At 51.5% G+C, this 14,655-nt stretch overlaps 1 protein-coding gene across 2 annotated transcripts in view; it reads right to left on the reverse strand.

The window, feature by feature from the left end:
• Positions 1 to 1,311: 1,311 nt before the first annotated feature.
• The window catches only part of UNC45B (unc-45 myosin chaperone B), a 31,665-nt gene continuing 18,321 nt past the window's right edge, over positions 1,312 to 14,655 (reverse strand). For both annotated transcript variants that reach the window (XM_044390742.3, XM_044390741.3), the window contains exons 13-20: positions 13,779 to 13,919; positions 11,559 to 11,686; positions 10,584 to 10,650; positions 9,697 to 9,810; positions 9,206 to 9,321; positions 8,239 to 8,356; positions 5,627 to 5,782; positions 1,312 to 2,742 (exon numbers count right to left, since the gene is read on the reverse strand). In XM_044390742.3, coding sequence (XP_044246677.1) covers positions 2,482 to 2,742; positions 5,627 to 5,782; positions 8,239 to 8,356; positions 9,206 to 9,321; positions 9,697 to 9,810; positions 10,584 to 10,650; positions 11,559 to 11,686; positions 13,779 to 13,919 — 1,101 coding nt within the window. In that variant the 3' untranslated portion in view covers positions 1,312 to 2,481. The remainder of the gene's footprint in view (positions 2,743 to 5,626; positions 5,783 to 8,238; positions 8,357 to 9,205; positions 9,322 to 9,696; positions 9,811 to 10,583; positions 10,651 to 11,558; positions 11,687 to 13,778; positions 13,920 to 14,655) is intronic.

Consider the following 14,655-nt stretch of genomic DNA (forward strand, 5'->3'; position numbering starts at 1 on the left):
CAGGCTCTAGGGGCTGGCCCAGCCCCTACCCACCACACCCAATGCTGTTCTTCCAAGACAGTGACTCAAAGGCAATCACGTGGAATACAAGACTTTGTGAAAGAATCTCAGGAGCCCATTCGTGTACCAGAGACCCCAAACTCACCTGCCTCACTCGGCTCCCAGAACCTCGGCTTATAGTGTGGCTGTTTCCTCTGAAATCTTTCACATTTTATGAAAGATTCTGTGAACCATGAGGAAATCTATTACCTTGGTATTCCAACGGATTAAGTTTTGGACCTCAATATTGGGAGGGAAACAGCCCGCTGACCTAGAAACCTCAAAGGTCAGTGCCAGAGTGCCTGCCGGCAGAACCACAAGACAAGGGAGGTGACAGAGGTGTCCTCCTCCTTGTGGCTTGGTTTTTCACTGCATTGGAGCGTCTTCCTTATCTCCATCCCCTTTATAGATGACAGGACCCTCCCGGAGATCACCGTGTAAGCTCCCGTCGGTGAGAAGCACAGCAGATGCCCCTGCAATGCCCTTCCCGCCTCTCTCTGCTCTCTGAACCTGGGGGAAGGAGGGACGTCCAGGAACGCTGGAGACTCGCGCCTGACCAAGTGTCCTTGGACCTGTCCCTGCAAAGGGGCCTTCACCGTCACACCAGGCTGCCTCTCCTCTATCATCCCGAAGCCCCCCTCCCTTCTGTGTGCTCTGTGCTTCCCTTTGCCCTCCTTCTCCACCCACCCCACCCGCCCCCGCGGCCCCGGTCACTTCGTAAAGCCTCCACGCTGGTCATTCTGGAGAAGTCTCTGCAGAGTCTGGAGCCAGGAAGCTACCACCTGGGAGAGGAGCGAGGGCGGGGCAGCGCCTGTTGCCATGGTCCCCGTCCTGCTGAGGGAGCGTATTAAACCCCTGAGGGGTGCGGGAAAACGAGGTTTTGAGGCCCTGAGATAGGTTGCTGGAAGCCCACCGTGCAGGCGTCTCCGTGGAAGCACTTGAGCGCTCCAGTCTCCTTGTACTCCTGGGGGAGGCTGCCCAGCGAGGGTGGCACGGAGGTGGGGGCACCGAGCCACAGCAGCATCTACCCGATCTGGTCACCCACGCTTGTTAGGACAACAGCGGTGGCTAAGGTGGGTGGCCCTGGGGGGCCTCCCGCTGGGGCTCTCGCGCCTCCACCCCCGGGGCGCTTCCAGCGGATGGGTTCCTGTTTTCACTTGCCCAGATGTGCCCTGTCCACCGCCCAGGGAAGGAGGAAGTGAGCGTGGGCGCGGTGGGGAGGAGGTAGGAAATCGAGCCTCGACTCTTCCCCTTTCCCTATGGATTAAATTCTTTCTTTAATATATTTTATTTATTTGTCAGAGAGAGACAGTGAGAGAGAGAGAGAGAGAGAGAGAGAACAAGCAGGGGGAGCAGCAGGCAGAGGGAGAAGCAGGCTCCCAAGTGAGCAAGGAGCCAGATGCGGCGCCCGATCCCCCATCCCGAGATCATGACCTGAGCCAAAGGCAGCTGCTTAGCCTACAGAGCCACGCAGGCGCCCGTTATTGCTGAAATTCTTAAAGCAGGTGTGTCAAAGGCAGAGTTTCCTAGCCACTCCAGGGAGCTGGGATTCCGAGATAGATGGTGAAAGCCCTGGTGTTGGGGTTCAGGGAAAACAAAAATGAGCAAGTATTTCCTGGACACTCTAGTGGTGCCAGGCTCGGAGCCAGGCACCCTGGTGGGACTCCAAGAAGGCAACAGAGAAAGGGCCCGGGAGCAGAGCTGATTGACCCCGTGCCTCCTGTGGACCACACACATGGTGGGGGCTCCCCAGTGGTTTAGTCCAACCCTGGCTCCAATTGCTGCTCTCACCGGCACCCTCCTGCCAACCTGCCTTGCAACCTCGTGTACGAAAGTGTCTTCATTTCACCATCGCCCGCTTTCCTGCCCAGAAGCCTTACGGTCCCTAAACACACCGAGGCCAGATGGCCACTGTTCCCTGGGGGGAACTGCAATTTCATTAATACCAATGTATCCACTGTCTATGGACATTGAGGTTACTTCCATTTAGGAAACGATCACGAAAAGTGTTCTCTCCCTGTGAAAACCAGCACAGCTCAACATCCAGATACCATAGCACTAACCTTTCTATTCACACACCTATTAGGTCCTACCTTACCACACAATCCATTTTCCAAAATACAAAGAATTCAGCCCATTATTCTGGCCTTTGGAATGGGTACAGAAAGAATTATCCAACCTGTCTTCCAAATCACAGATGAAAATTATTCTAGGAATTCTGGAACATGACAGATGTAAGGAGAGAGTGAGAGAGCCAATCGAACATTCAAACTTTCCTAGGGCAAAGGGGAAGGTTGACAACTCAGGGAACATTCAAGTCTTTCTTTTATATGGAGACTTCATTGTCACTGCTAAGATCCCTAGCTGAACTGACACCCCTAGAGTTACCAGCTTAGGACTCTTCATAGTACAGGACCAGCCCCAGCATCTCTGGGCCCCTGCCTAAGACACTGGTTTAATGAAGCCATAATCCATGCACTTGATGAGACATTCCCGGGCTGTCTGAACCACTGCTGCCTTCTTCTCATCTGGTTCTTGTTTGCCCACGACAGTCAGGATCTCCAGCAGCTCACTCTCCACCAGCTTCTTGGCCAGCTCCGCGTCGGCTGCCAGCAGATTGTAGGCAATGACCAGGCCCCGGTGCTGGACTGACAGCCGGTCGTGCAGGCAAAGCCGCTGGAGGATCTCCAACCACTGAGTTGTCTGGAGGGGAGAGGTGGATAAAGAAGGATTAGAGAAATCAGTGGAGGGACACAGATTGGACATTTGGGACAAGATAAACAGAAGGCAGGCACATATCTGGCTATGTGTATGGGACTCAGCATACGCCTACCTGAGCCCATTGGGACTAGCTGGCAGGTGCCCACCTCCTTACCACAGCCAGGGTGGGCATCTGAAACCTAGAAGGAACTTGACATAATCCAATCCCTTTCATTTTATTAGTGGAGGAACTGAGGTCAAGGAAGGGGAAGTAACTCAGCTATGATCACACACGTGAAAATAGTAGAGAATAAACACCCACACGTCCATTTATTTTTTAAGCATCTGGAGAAGCAAAGGGACAGGCCCACTGCATACCTGATTAGAATGGGGATGGAGGGTGTTCAGAAAGGAGGATTCTAACCCTGGGCACATGGGCAATGCTTGCTTCTGCCAACCCAAGTGCTCTTAGAGACATGAGCTCCAGGCATGCCCTGGGCTTGCACTCCACCACTCCTGACTTCAGCTGGAATTAGCACTGAAGTGGAGCCTCTCCCCATCCCTCCTCCATCCCTCTTCTCCATTCCCAGTTGTGAAGCAGCCCACCCGTAGTTGCATGGGGAAGACAGGACTCAAGAGCATCTGATCACCCCAACAGACAGAGCTGGAGCTAAGAATAGAACTAGGAGGTTTGACTTTTACAGCGTTTAACAGACACACGTGAGCAGCAGAGTAGAATAGTTATTGGTATGGGTTTGGGAGTCAGAGAGACCAGTGTTTAGGTCCCAGCTTAGCCACTTACCAAATATGACCTTAGGTAATTTTTTTAACCTAAGTCCCAGGAGCCCCTCCGTCATCTGGTATACCTACTTGTTCGCATTGTGATGATTTAGTGATATGGCGGATGGACAGAGCTTAGCACAGGGGCTGGAGCATAGTAAGAGCTCAATAAAGAGAAGTGGGCAGAGATGATGATTTTAGCCACAAATCCAAGGATTTCCCCTTTGCTTCCTTGTACCTGTTACCTCACCCTCCATTTGTCAACGGGAACAGCTTCCTACATGCACCACTCTTAGGTGAGAAGACAGGCACAGAGGGGAAGAAAAGACAAATTATTGGCTTTTTGGCTTCTAAGCAGATTTTGTCAACTCTGCACCCGAGTCTCCTAACACAAGAAAGGGAAATGAAAATTCACCTAGCTGAGGTCGGGTTCAGGGGAAGGTTTAATGCTGATGGGTAATATAACAGGTCCTGTGCCGTTGCTCCCAGGCACAGAAACGTAACCAAAACTTCAGAGCCCCTTAGGAAGAAGGAAGACATGGCCAGGAGAGGGTCAGCAATCCTGAAGGATTCCAATCCCTTCCCAACTACCTGGTGGTGTGGCTTTGAGCTAGTTACTTTTCTGCACTCAGTTTTCCTCTGCAGTAAATAGGGATAATAATAACCACACCCACCACCCAGGGTTGTTGGGAGGATGGAAGAACTTAATAAATATAAACATTTAGAGCAGCACCTAAAGTCCTGGAAGTGGGCGAGTCACAGAGTGCCCTGTGGGAGTCTGTTGACAGAGGTTGTGTGACCAGTTACTTCAGCAGAGGCCAGTAGGGTGGGGGTTTCAAAGTGTGGTCTCCAGGCTGGAAGCACCCCATCTAGTCTACTGATTCAGACTACCTAGGGGCAGGATTTTAGCCAGCCCTCCGGGTGACTCACACACCTTGCAGTTTTGAGAAACTTGCCTTAGGGGGAAATGCTAAAACCCAAGGATCAACCAGGAAGAGCTAGTCCGGCAGAGAGACCCTTCTCTGCTGCCAGATGGCACAGAGAACTCAGAGAAGGCGTGCGTGCAAACACAGACACACACACACACCCTTAAACTGACTATCTAAAAGATCCTGCCAGGGGCACCTGCGTGGCTCAGTGGGTTAATCATCCGACTCTTGATTTCAGCTCAGATCATGATCTCAGGGTCGTGAGATCCAGCCACGCTCAGTGGGGAGTCGGCTTGAGGTTCTCTCTTTCCCTCTCCCTCCCCGCCGCATGTGCTCGCCCTCTAAAATAAATAAATAAATCCTTTAAAAAAATAAATAAGAGCCTGTCTTGAAAGCAGGCTTGAGTACATTCAAACTGAGGTGCCTACATCTTTTGCCTTCAGTGGAGATGATGCTCGCCAAGGAAGCTCAGTTTGGTGAAAATGAAGACATTTTCACTTTGCACCGCCGTGCTGGTGATTGTGTATATACGGCTTTGCCGAGACGGCCACAGCCCCACCCAAGGATCTGATCATCATGTTCACGTAAGAGAATCTGCCATCTCTGGGGCGCCTGGGTGGCACAGCGGTTAAGCATCTGCCTTCGGCTCAGGGCGTGATCCCGGCGTTGTGGGATCGAGCCCCACATCAGGCTCTTCCACTATGAGCCTGCTTCTTCCTCTCCCACTCCCCCTGCTTGTGTTCCCTCTCTCGCTGGCTGTCTCTATCTCTGTCAAATAAATAAATTTTAAAAAATCTTAAAAAAAAAGAATATTTAAAAAGAGAATCTGCCATCTCTTTGCCAAACCACAAGTTCCCTACGGTATCCCACCAAGTCCGCGCTCCTCTCGGGGAGGTCAGGGGCTCCACAGCAGTCGCTAGGGTTGCGGTCTTCCTTGTTATCATTCTGAAGTACTAAGCCCCACCGGAGTCACTGGGTGAAACTACAGTCGGAGGGACCCGAGTTAATTCACGTGGGGAGTCCCCACAACGGATGAAAGGGGCCACACAGATTAGATCCCCCTTTAAGGTGGGAGGAACAGATACCCAGGGACCTGGGAAGTGTTAGCCCGGAGGCTGGCCTCCCCATGGAGGATCACACAAGGCAGTCCCCCTCCTGCCCCCGGGACCCGCTCTCACCACTTGGGTCATCTTGAGGCACAGTTTCTTATGTGCTGCCGTCAGCATGGCCAGCGCCCCTGCGGCTGCATTCTGTACCTTGTCATCGTCCTCCCCGCAGAGCAGCACCACCAGCTTCAGCCGGTCATTCCCATCAGCCAGGAACCTCTCCTGTACCTATGGGAAGGAGGCGGGTACGTGGCTCAGAGAAAAATGCCCCCACCTGCCAGCCTGGAGAGGAAAAGAGGCATCTGAAGCCATGTTCTCTGACCCAAGATTCTTCGGAGCTTTCCTTTGAGCAGCTCACCCATGCCACCTCCCCCAGGAAGTCTCCTCTGATTAGCTGGATAAAGGGGCTATAAACTCCTCCAGCTACAAAGTTAAAGACAGTCAGAGATTCTCCATACAGTATGTGCCACCACCCCTGTTTGCGTTCAGCTACCTACACCAGGGGAAAGGGCAGGCCCATGACCCTGAATGGTAGATGTTGCCCAAAGAGGCATGTTTCACTTCCCTTTGGGGAAGCCTGATATTTTTCTCCCACAGCAGATGGGCCTCCAAGGTCTGCCATAAAATGACTTTGCAGTCTCTGAAGGCACAGCGGTTGGGTGAGAGCAAGGAATAGAGCGAGAGCTGCTGTACCATTCAACAGGAGAGGGATGAACTTCCCAAGGACCCCAAAGCCAGGAGAAGAGCCTCCTAGGGCCCAGGGCCCTGCCACGTCTCAGAGCTCATTGATCCCCACCACCACCTGCTCTACAGTAAATTCTCGCTGGTCAAATTTAAGGGCATTTTGTTGGGTCGGCTTTCCTAGAAGTGGAGCTTTAAAAGGGTCAAAGGTTGGGGTGCCTGGGTGGCTCAGATGGTTAAGCGTCTGCCTTTGGCTCAGGTCATGACCTCAGGGTCCTGGTGACTGGGAAGCAGATACCCCCAAAGGACTACATTCCCCAACTCTCGCATGTAGATGTGGCCATAAACTAGTTCTCATCATGGAAGGTGAGAGGAGGTGAGAGGTGTCACTTCCAAGCCACCATGGCGGAAAACTATAGGGGCTTTTCCTGCGGTCTCTCTCTCCATTCAAATGAAGACCACTCCCAGAGTGGCAGAGAGGGAGACAGTTCTTTTTTACGGTGGGGGTGGGGGTGGGGAGATAGTTCTTGATGGTTGAAGACATCTGGATCCTAGTCATTGCTTAGAAGAAAGCCACTGGGTCCAAATGTGAGCGAGAAGTGGTGTGAACGGGAAATGAATTTCTATCCTGTCGGGACCACTGTTTATTTTGACATGGGTCATTGTAACCACTGATGTTCCCAGGGGAAGCCTGCTCCCCCTTCCCATCGCCTCTCCCCTTCTCTTTCTTTGGATATACTCTCTTCTCCCAGGAGGCTGCCAGCCCCCCAGGCCAGCCTTAGGCCAGCTCCCCAGTGGAGCCTGTTTACATTGCTTGATTGATTGATTGATTGATTGATTTGATTTGATTTGATTTATTTTACTTCAACAGGCTTTCATGGGTTGGATTTTCATCCTCTACCAATGGGAACATCCAAGACCTTGAGGTAAGAACTGAGAGAAAAAAGAGTGGGTCTCCCACTAAGCCCTATATGAAGGCCCAGAAGGGCCATTTAGCCTGGCCCTCATGTTCGTGAAGGGCCTCAGATGAGGCCCTATTCTTACCTCTGATGACGTTATACGCACAGGCATAGCAGTACTCTGGCAGGACGGAAAGAAGATATTCATTCACCATATGCTTATAATTTCTCCCCATAACTGGACCATGAGGTCATTGGTATGTTCTGAATTCATTTTATTTTTATAAATCCTATAATTACTCTGTGAAGAACACAGTTATACTGCATTGCAGTTTCCATGGAAACAGCAATAGTTCATTAAATGTTAACATTTAAAATATTCTAAAAATGTTTGTATCCGTGTTTGCTTTTCCCCATTTTTTATAAATGGGGAGCTTCGATAAATATAAGTAGTCTAGCCTCTTTTGGCCTCTGAGAAGCCCTGGTCTTATATCCTTCTCTGCTATGAGATTATTCAGACATACTAACTTAGGGAAACGGTACCTTCCATCTCACCCAGCTCAAGCTAGGGGTCAAACCCCCAGCTACGAACAATACTATTTTGTGTGTTTTCCTTTGTCTCCTTGGTGCATGCGTTCCTCTCAGGGTCCCTACAAGGAAGGGGGCTGCAAGCCAGAAGAGATACAGGGGTTCCTGGGTTCTCTGGCAAAATGACACCCTTTTTTTTTTTTTAAGATTTATTTATTTATTTATTTATTTATTTGATGGAGAGAGAGATGGCCAGCGAGAGAGGGAACACAAGCAGGGGGAGTGGGAGAGGAAGAAGCAGGCTCCCAGTGGAGGAGCCCAATGTGGGGCTCGATCCCAGAACGCTGGGATCACACCCTGAGCCAAAGGCAGACGCTTAACAACTGAGTCACCCAGGTGCCCCCCCCCCCTTTTTAAAAAAGATTTGGCAAAATGCTACCTTAACACCACTGTAAGCCCCAATCTCATGCCAGGCCCTGCCATGTGGCTTGACTCTCCATGCCAAGATCACTACCCACCCCCCTCCTGAGCCTGCCCCCCCATCCCGAGCCCGCCCCCATCCCGAGCCCGCCTCACCTCCTTGTTCACCACCATATTGCACATGCATTCAGTGGCCGCCTGCCGTAGCTGGTCGTGATTCTCGAACATGTAGTTCTCAATGTCAGGCAAAGCCCTCTCCTTAAAGATCTTCTGCCTAAGGTGTGAGAGGTGGGGAAGGAAGGCCACTGAGTCCTCTGCAGTGATGATTTGGAGTTTTTGGCCACCCAAGGGCCAGTCCGCCCTGCTGATGGTTCCCTCCCACGTCCTCAGCCAGCATGGTTTGGATGACATCGATCCCTCCCCCCAGCTCCGGGAAGGGCACCAATGGGCATAAACTAAATGACAGCATAGCATTCCGGCCATAGCCATGGGGTCTGTGATGAATGTGTTCCTAGGCTGGAGATTCTTCTGTATTATTGCTGCAGAAGAGAAATTACTTCTCTCTCTCCCACTGGACATGAAGCCAAGAAGTTGTGAGATCTGGAGCGACCCTTGTGATCGTGACAGAGGGGAAGAGCCCATTTGAGAATTAAGACAACACAGGCAGGAGGAGTGGACAGAAGTAGGAGAGTGGGGAGTAGTAGGGAAAGTAGAGAGGAAAAGAAAGTACGAAAGTGGGAAAGCCTGCATCAAGCCGCACCTGCATCTGGTCGCCCCAGACTCTTATTTACATGAGTCATTGAATTCCCTCTATGCTTAAACCAGTTAACAGTTGAGTTTTCTGCCCCTTGCAGCTGAAAGAATCGCAGCCCAATTCTCTCCCCCATCCCCTGGCTCCCAAGAAGGAATCCCCATCCATCCAGCTGGGTATTTTTTTATTACTTTAGTCAGAGAGAAGTGTCTTTATAATCTTCTTTGCATTCACTACGTGCTAACTCAAATCCCTCCCACTGCGGGTGTCTACCCACCTCCTTTGATCCTGTCCTCAGAGGAAAACACACACGCTATATGTGAAACTTCCACCAAACCCTTTCTGGGGCTCCTCCCTCCCCACCCCACTCACCGGAGTTTGTCACTCCGCCCAGACAGATTGGTGAGGCCCAGGAGAGCCTCGTAGTTCTGGAGCCCGTCCCTCTGTGTGTCCAGGAGACTCACGAGGGGCCGCACCACCTCATACACCTGTGTGGAAGGGTCAAGGAATGGGTCAGGCGGAGACCATGTGCCCCCAGACCCTACCATTTATAGGTGCCCAGCTTTAGAATTTCCAAAATGCTTGCCCGCCCACTGTCTTTGCAGCTTTCACGATGACCCTGAGAGGCAGGACTTTTCCCCTTACTTTGCAGACGAGGTAACCCCAGTTTCTAAGAGGACAGTCCTGTTCAGTCAGAGGCAGAGCCAAGCCTGGAGTCCAGGCACCTCCAATTCACAGCAGTCTCTGTGATGGCACCATGCCCCCTCCCAGGCTGGGGGTAGGGCGACAAGGAGAAAGGCCCCTAGGAAGAGAGGAGACTCCTCCCATTGCCCCATCCCACCCACCCCAGCACCGGTACCCACCCGTTCCCCCGGGAAGGCGATGTCCGGGTTAGAGACGGCAGCGATCTTTGCCAGAGCGTGGGCTGCCTTCACCTTGCCCACGTCTGTGCCCTCCAAGGCCAGGGGAATCAGCGCCTGCAAGAGAAAGCACGGTCACTCGTCTGTCACAGACCTCCAGAAGCCTCTCTTCCCATCCCGCCTCTCCAGCCGCTGTCTGCTTCTGCAGTATAAGCAAGCCTCGAGCACCACAGAAAACGATTACATCCAGAGTCACAGGGTCACTCCCCTGCTGCCCGGCACACTTCGAGGTCCTCTCTCTCCACCTACACGCTCCGGCGCCCATCCACACTGCTGTCTCTTGGACAAATCAACACACTGACTTTTTACTCCCTGACTTCAGTCAGACCTGATCATTCCAGCAGCCACCTGCTGAGCAGTGACTAGGAGCCAAAACTTTAAGTGTAGTTTTCTGTAAACCTTGTGACATCCTGCAGAGTGATTGTGCAATTTTTCTCCCACGGGAAACTGGTTCGGGGAGAATGAGTAATTTGCCCAAAGTTATGCAGCTAAAAAGGGGACAAGCAAAGACTCAAAGACAAATCTTCTACAGTGAAGTCCACGGCCTGTGCACCTGTGCCATGCTTCCTTCCAATAGCAAGGAGGATAAATGGGATTCCACGCCATGAAATCAGGCAGAAGTCAGTTTGGGGCCATAAGCACAGACAGGACAGATACCTGAATGACAGTATTCCAGGAGGCTGGGTTGGGGCATGGGGTACATTATTGTCGGGCCAGGCAAAAAGCACATGTGCACGTACACACACACACACACACACACACACACACACACACGTGCTCCTCCCCAGTGGATCACCTTGTAGGATAGCAAACCCTATCCCACCAATCACCTTGCCACCACCTTGAGCCACGATGGTTCCTCGGTCTTTGGGGTTATCGCAGAGTGCCAGGAACACCCTGTAGGGCAAAGATGAAGGACACGTAATGTACACCCTTCCCAGGCATCAGCAGGCCAGCCAGTCAGACCTGGTGAAGCCCCGGAAAGTGCTGCACCTTCCCTGGCATGAGCCACGCTGGCCAGATCCTGCCATGGATATAAGGAGCTGGAGAGAAAGTGAAGCCAAGTGAGGCTGCAAAGAGCCACCCCCTCCCTATCTGGGGGGAGAACAAATGGCTTCTTGCTGCCCATCAACCAGGAGAAAATCATCACCACAGATGCACCCCAGGACCTCTGTGATCTGGCCCTCATCCCCCTCTCTGGTCTTACTAGCACTGCTCTCTCCTGTGTACCCCACACTTCAGACATATTGCAGGAGAACCCCATCTCATTCACTCCTTCTCCCTCTGTCCTCAGTGTCTATAGATGCTGTCCCTTCTGCCCGGAACCCTTCCTCCCTGGCATTTGCATGGTTCCGTGTCTCCCTTCATGGTTCCACTGAGTCGTCACATCCTCCAGGAGGGCTTCCTGGCTTGCCCTCCCACCTACCTCCAATCTGGCTGGTGGGTGCCTGCTTGTGCTCCAACCAACCCTCTGTGTTTCCCCCACTGTATCGTAACTGTGAGCCTGTCTTCCTCCTCATCTCACTGCACAGAAACTGTGCCTTTCTTCTGCGGGATAGCAGGTGCCACACAGGGCCTGGGAAGCAGGTAACCAGGATGGACAGTGACCTCTTTCCACCCGATGCAAACGTTCAACTGTGATACCTGCCCCACCATGCCACTTTTCGATGTTGATCCCTTTCCGTCTCCACTCCAGGCCCCCTGAATGGCTCATTCGCTCATTTATTCCCCTGCCATCCCTATCCCCACCCGGCCTCCCGGCCCCAGTCCCCTCAGACCCCAGCCCTGGCCTGCTGCAGCCCCACCTGGCCAGCAGCTCTTTGGTCTGGTCGGTGAGGATGGCACTGTCAGCTTTCACCATGCAGGCCAGCGTGGAGGTGACCCCCGCCTTCAGAAGCCGCTTCACACGCATGTCTATGAAGTCCTTCTTGTCCTGGGGAGACGAAAGGGGGGCAGTGGGGAAGGAGCCTGGGCACCAGGCCAAACTGTATGGGAACTAAAGGTGGTTCCTGACAACTAGTGGCAGGCTGAATAATGTCCCCCAAAGATGTCCACGCCCTAATCCCCAGAACCTGTGACTGTTACCTTACACAGCAAGAAAAGGACTTTGTGGATAGGATCAAATCAAGGATCCTTAGACAGGAGATAATCCTGGATTATCTGGGTAGGCCCAATATAATCACCAGGGTCTCAGTAAGAGAGAGGCAGGAGGGTCAGAGTTAATAGAAGAAGATGTGACAACAGGAGCAAAAGGTTGGAGTGATTTAAGGTCACTAGCCAAGGAAGGTGGCTTCTAGAAGCTGAAAGAGACAAGGAAACAGATTATCTTCTCAGAGCCTCCAGAAGGAACCAGCCCTACTGACACCTTGACTTTGGCCCAATGGGACTGATTTTAGACTTCTGACCTGGAAATAGGTCAGCACTGGAAGGTTTAGAACTGGAAGATAATAAATTTGTGTTGTTTTAAGCCATTATGTTTGTGGCAATTTGTTACCACAGCAATTGGAAACGCATATACTCCTCCAGATTCCCTTTGCCCAAACAATAGCCAAGGGGGTGTCTGGCATGTTCTCCTCTTCCTTGCCCCTCTCCCCCACTCCCAGCACAGAGCCCGAGCAGCTGGTGTGGCAAGAAAATCATCCCAAAGATTCTTCATTCACAGAGAAGTGAAATTAAAGAGATCATCCAAAAAGCTAGATGATCCATATATTACTTTTTTTTGCAAAAGTTTGGCTTTTCATTGGTGGGGGGAGGATATTAGGGGACTTAGGTAGGAGGGAGAGGGGATAGAGAGCAGATAAGTTGACATAACAATGGATTGGGTTGTGCTAGAAATCCAAAATCAGCCCCAGGGTTGAACAGTCTCTACAGATAGTTCTCGAAGTAGCTGGGAAGAGGCTGGCAGCCGTGGGCATCTCTAGACACCAGATTTGAACTTTACAGCAGCAGAAAATGCTATATACTTTTGCCTGCATGAAACACTATGCAGCTTTAAAAACTGATTCAGAGAATGACATAGCAGGTGACGGGGATTAAGGAGGGCACTTGTCGTAATGAGCACCGAGTGCTGTACGGAAGTGTTGAATCATTAAATTCTACACCTAAAACTAATATTACACTGTGTGCTAACCGGAATTTAAACAAAAACTTAAAAAAAATAATGGCATAGCAATATGGAAAACACCTAAAGTCTTTTCCCGAAATTAGACGCAAAATGATAACAACATTCTGATTATAACTATGAAAAGAAAAAAGACGCATAGAGAAAAACAGCCTCTGGTAGGTAATATAATACGCCAAAATGCTGACAGTGGTCAAGGGGAGATGATGTCATTGTGAGTGGTCATTTTCTTTTCTCTGCTGTCCACCTTTTTGTTTGTTTTGCAGTGTGGTTATATTACTCTATTTAGAAAAATCTAAATCTTTTACAGGCTGGAAATACAATGCATTTCATTCATATTTAAACCACATACAAAGCATACCGTTGAGTCCAGGGAATCCCTGGGGAGGGCCCCAAGGGGATTTGTGACATGCGGCCTACTGCCGACTGGCATCTCTCCCCCTCTCATTATTCCTACTTAGCACCCATATCCCCAAATCTAGATATCCCAGGAAACAAAATTTCTGTAAGCGTTGGAAACATGAAATACACTGTCTGATGTCCATGAAACCAACAACACAAACGTTCATCATGGCTCCGTTTGATTTTCAGACTACAAATGGTTACAAATGGTTGGGTCCTCACCCCCCCACCTTAAGTAAAATATTAAACTAAGGGGGGAATGAGCACCACCTAAAATATTAAACTAAGGGGGGAATGAGCACCACCTATCGTGGGGGAAGTTTATCCATGATCCTCTTCAGTTTCTCTGAGTCCTATTCCCAGTCGTCCCAAACACACACACACACACACACACACACACACACACACACACACACACGCAGCACCCAGACATCACTATCTTTCCGTTCCCCTCTCTGGCAGCCTGGCGGGACAGGCCCCTCCGGCGTCATCCCTAGCCCACCTTAGGGTGCTCCTCGGGCACGTGCTGCTTGGAGAACTTGGCGAGCTGCACCAGCTCGGGGATGACCTCCTTGACATCGTAGCTGTTGGTGCAATTCACCAGGGTGGTGGCCACCGAGTACAGGATGGTCTTGTCCGCTGTCTGGAGTTACAGGGTGGGGAGAGAGGAGGAGATAGGCAGAAAGGAAACTTTAGAACAGATCTCTGCTTCCAAGACGGCCCCCTGGCCGGTCCGGCAAGTTGGTTTGGGAGGAGTGTGGTTTGTGCAGCCCAACCTGGAGAAGAGCAGGTGGCAGAAGAGGGAGGAGGGAAAAGGAACTGGCTCTGCTTGTGCAGGGTGGGCAGAAGTTTCTCCGACACCTGCAACAGCACCCCTGAGAGCATGGGTGGGGGGCCCCCTGAGTACGCGGCTTACTCTGTGCCTATTTCCAAAGCCCAGTCTGACATGCTTTGCTGTGGAATGGGGTGGGGGTGGAGTAGGGGCTGGACACGTCTGGTCTGGCCTTGCTGGAAACTCCCTCCCTCCCCACCTCCCTTTGGTGGTGGAAAAGAGCCAAGACATTAGCCCAGCAGAGGAGGAAAGGAGTCTGGGAGGCACTGGGAAGGAGGAAGGGGCCCAGAAAGGGCTAGGCACTGCCTCTCAGTCCCTCAAGACCTCACTTCCTGAGGGTCCCAGGAAAATAATACCATCCTCTTATTCATCTTCCCACTGCCTGGAAACCATGAAGAGTCATGAGCCCATTTTATGGTCAGGTAAAACAAGGGCCAGACAGGGGGAAATAACCAATCTGTTTTACACAGGTAGGAGGGCCGGAGCCAGGGTGAAGACACAGCAGTCCCATTTCCCAGGTTCAGCAGAGGACCATGTGAGCCTGAAC

Source organism: Ursus arctos, unplaced genomic scaffold, assembly GCF_023065955.2.
Source record: "Ursus arctos isolate Adak ecotype North America unplaced genomic scaffold, UrsArc2.0 scaffold_24, whole genome shotgun sequence".
NCBI lineage: Eukaryota > Metazoa > Chordata > Mammalia > Carnivora > Ursidae > Ursus > Ursus arctos.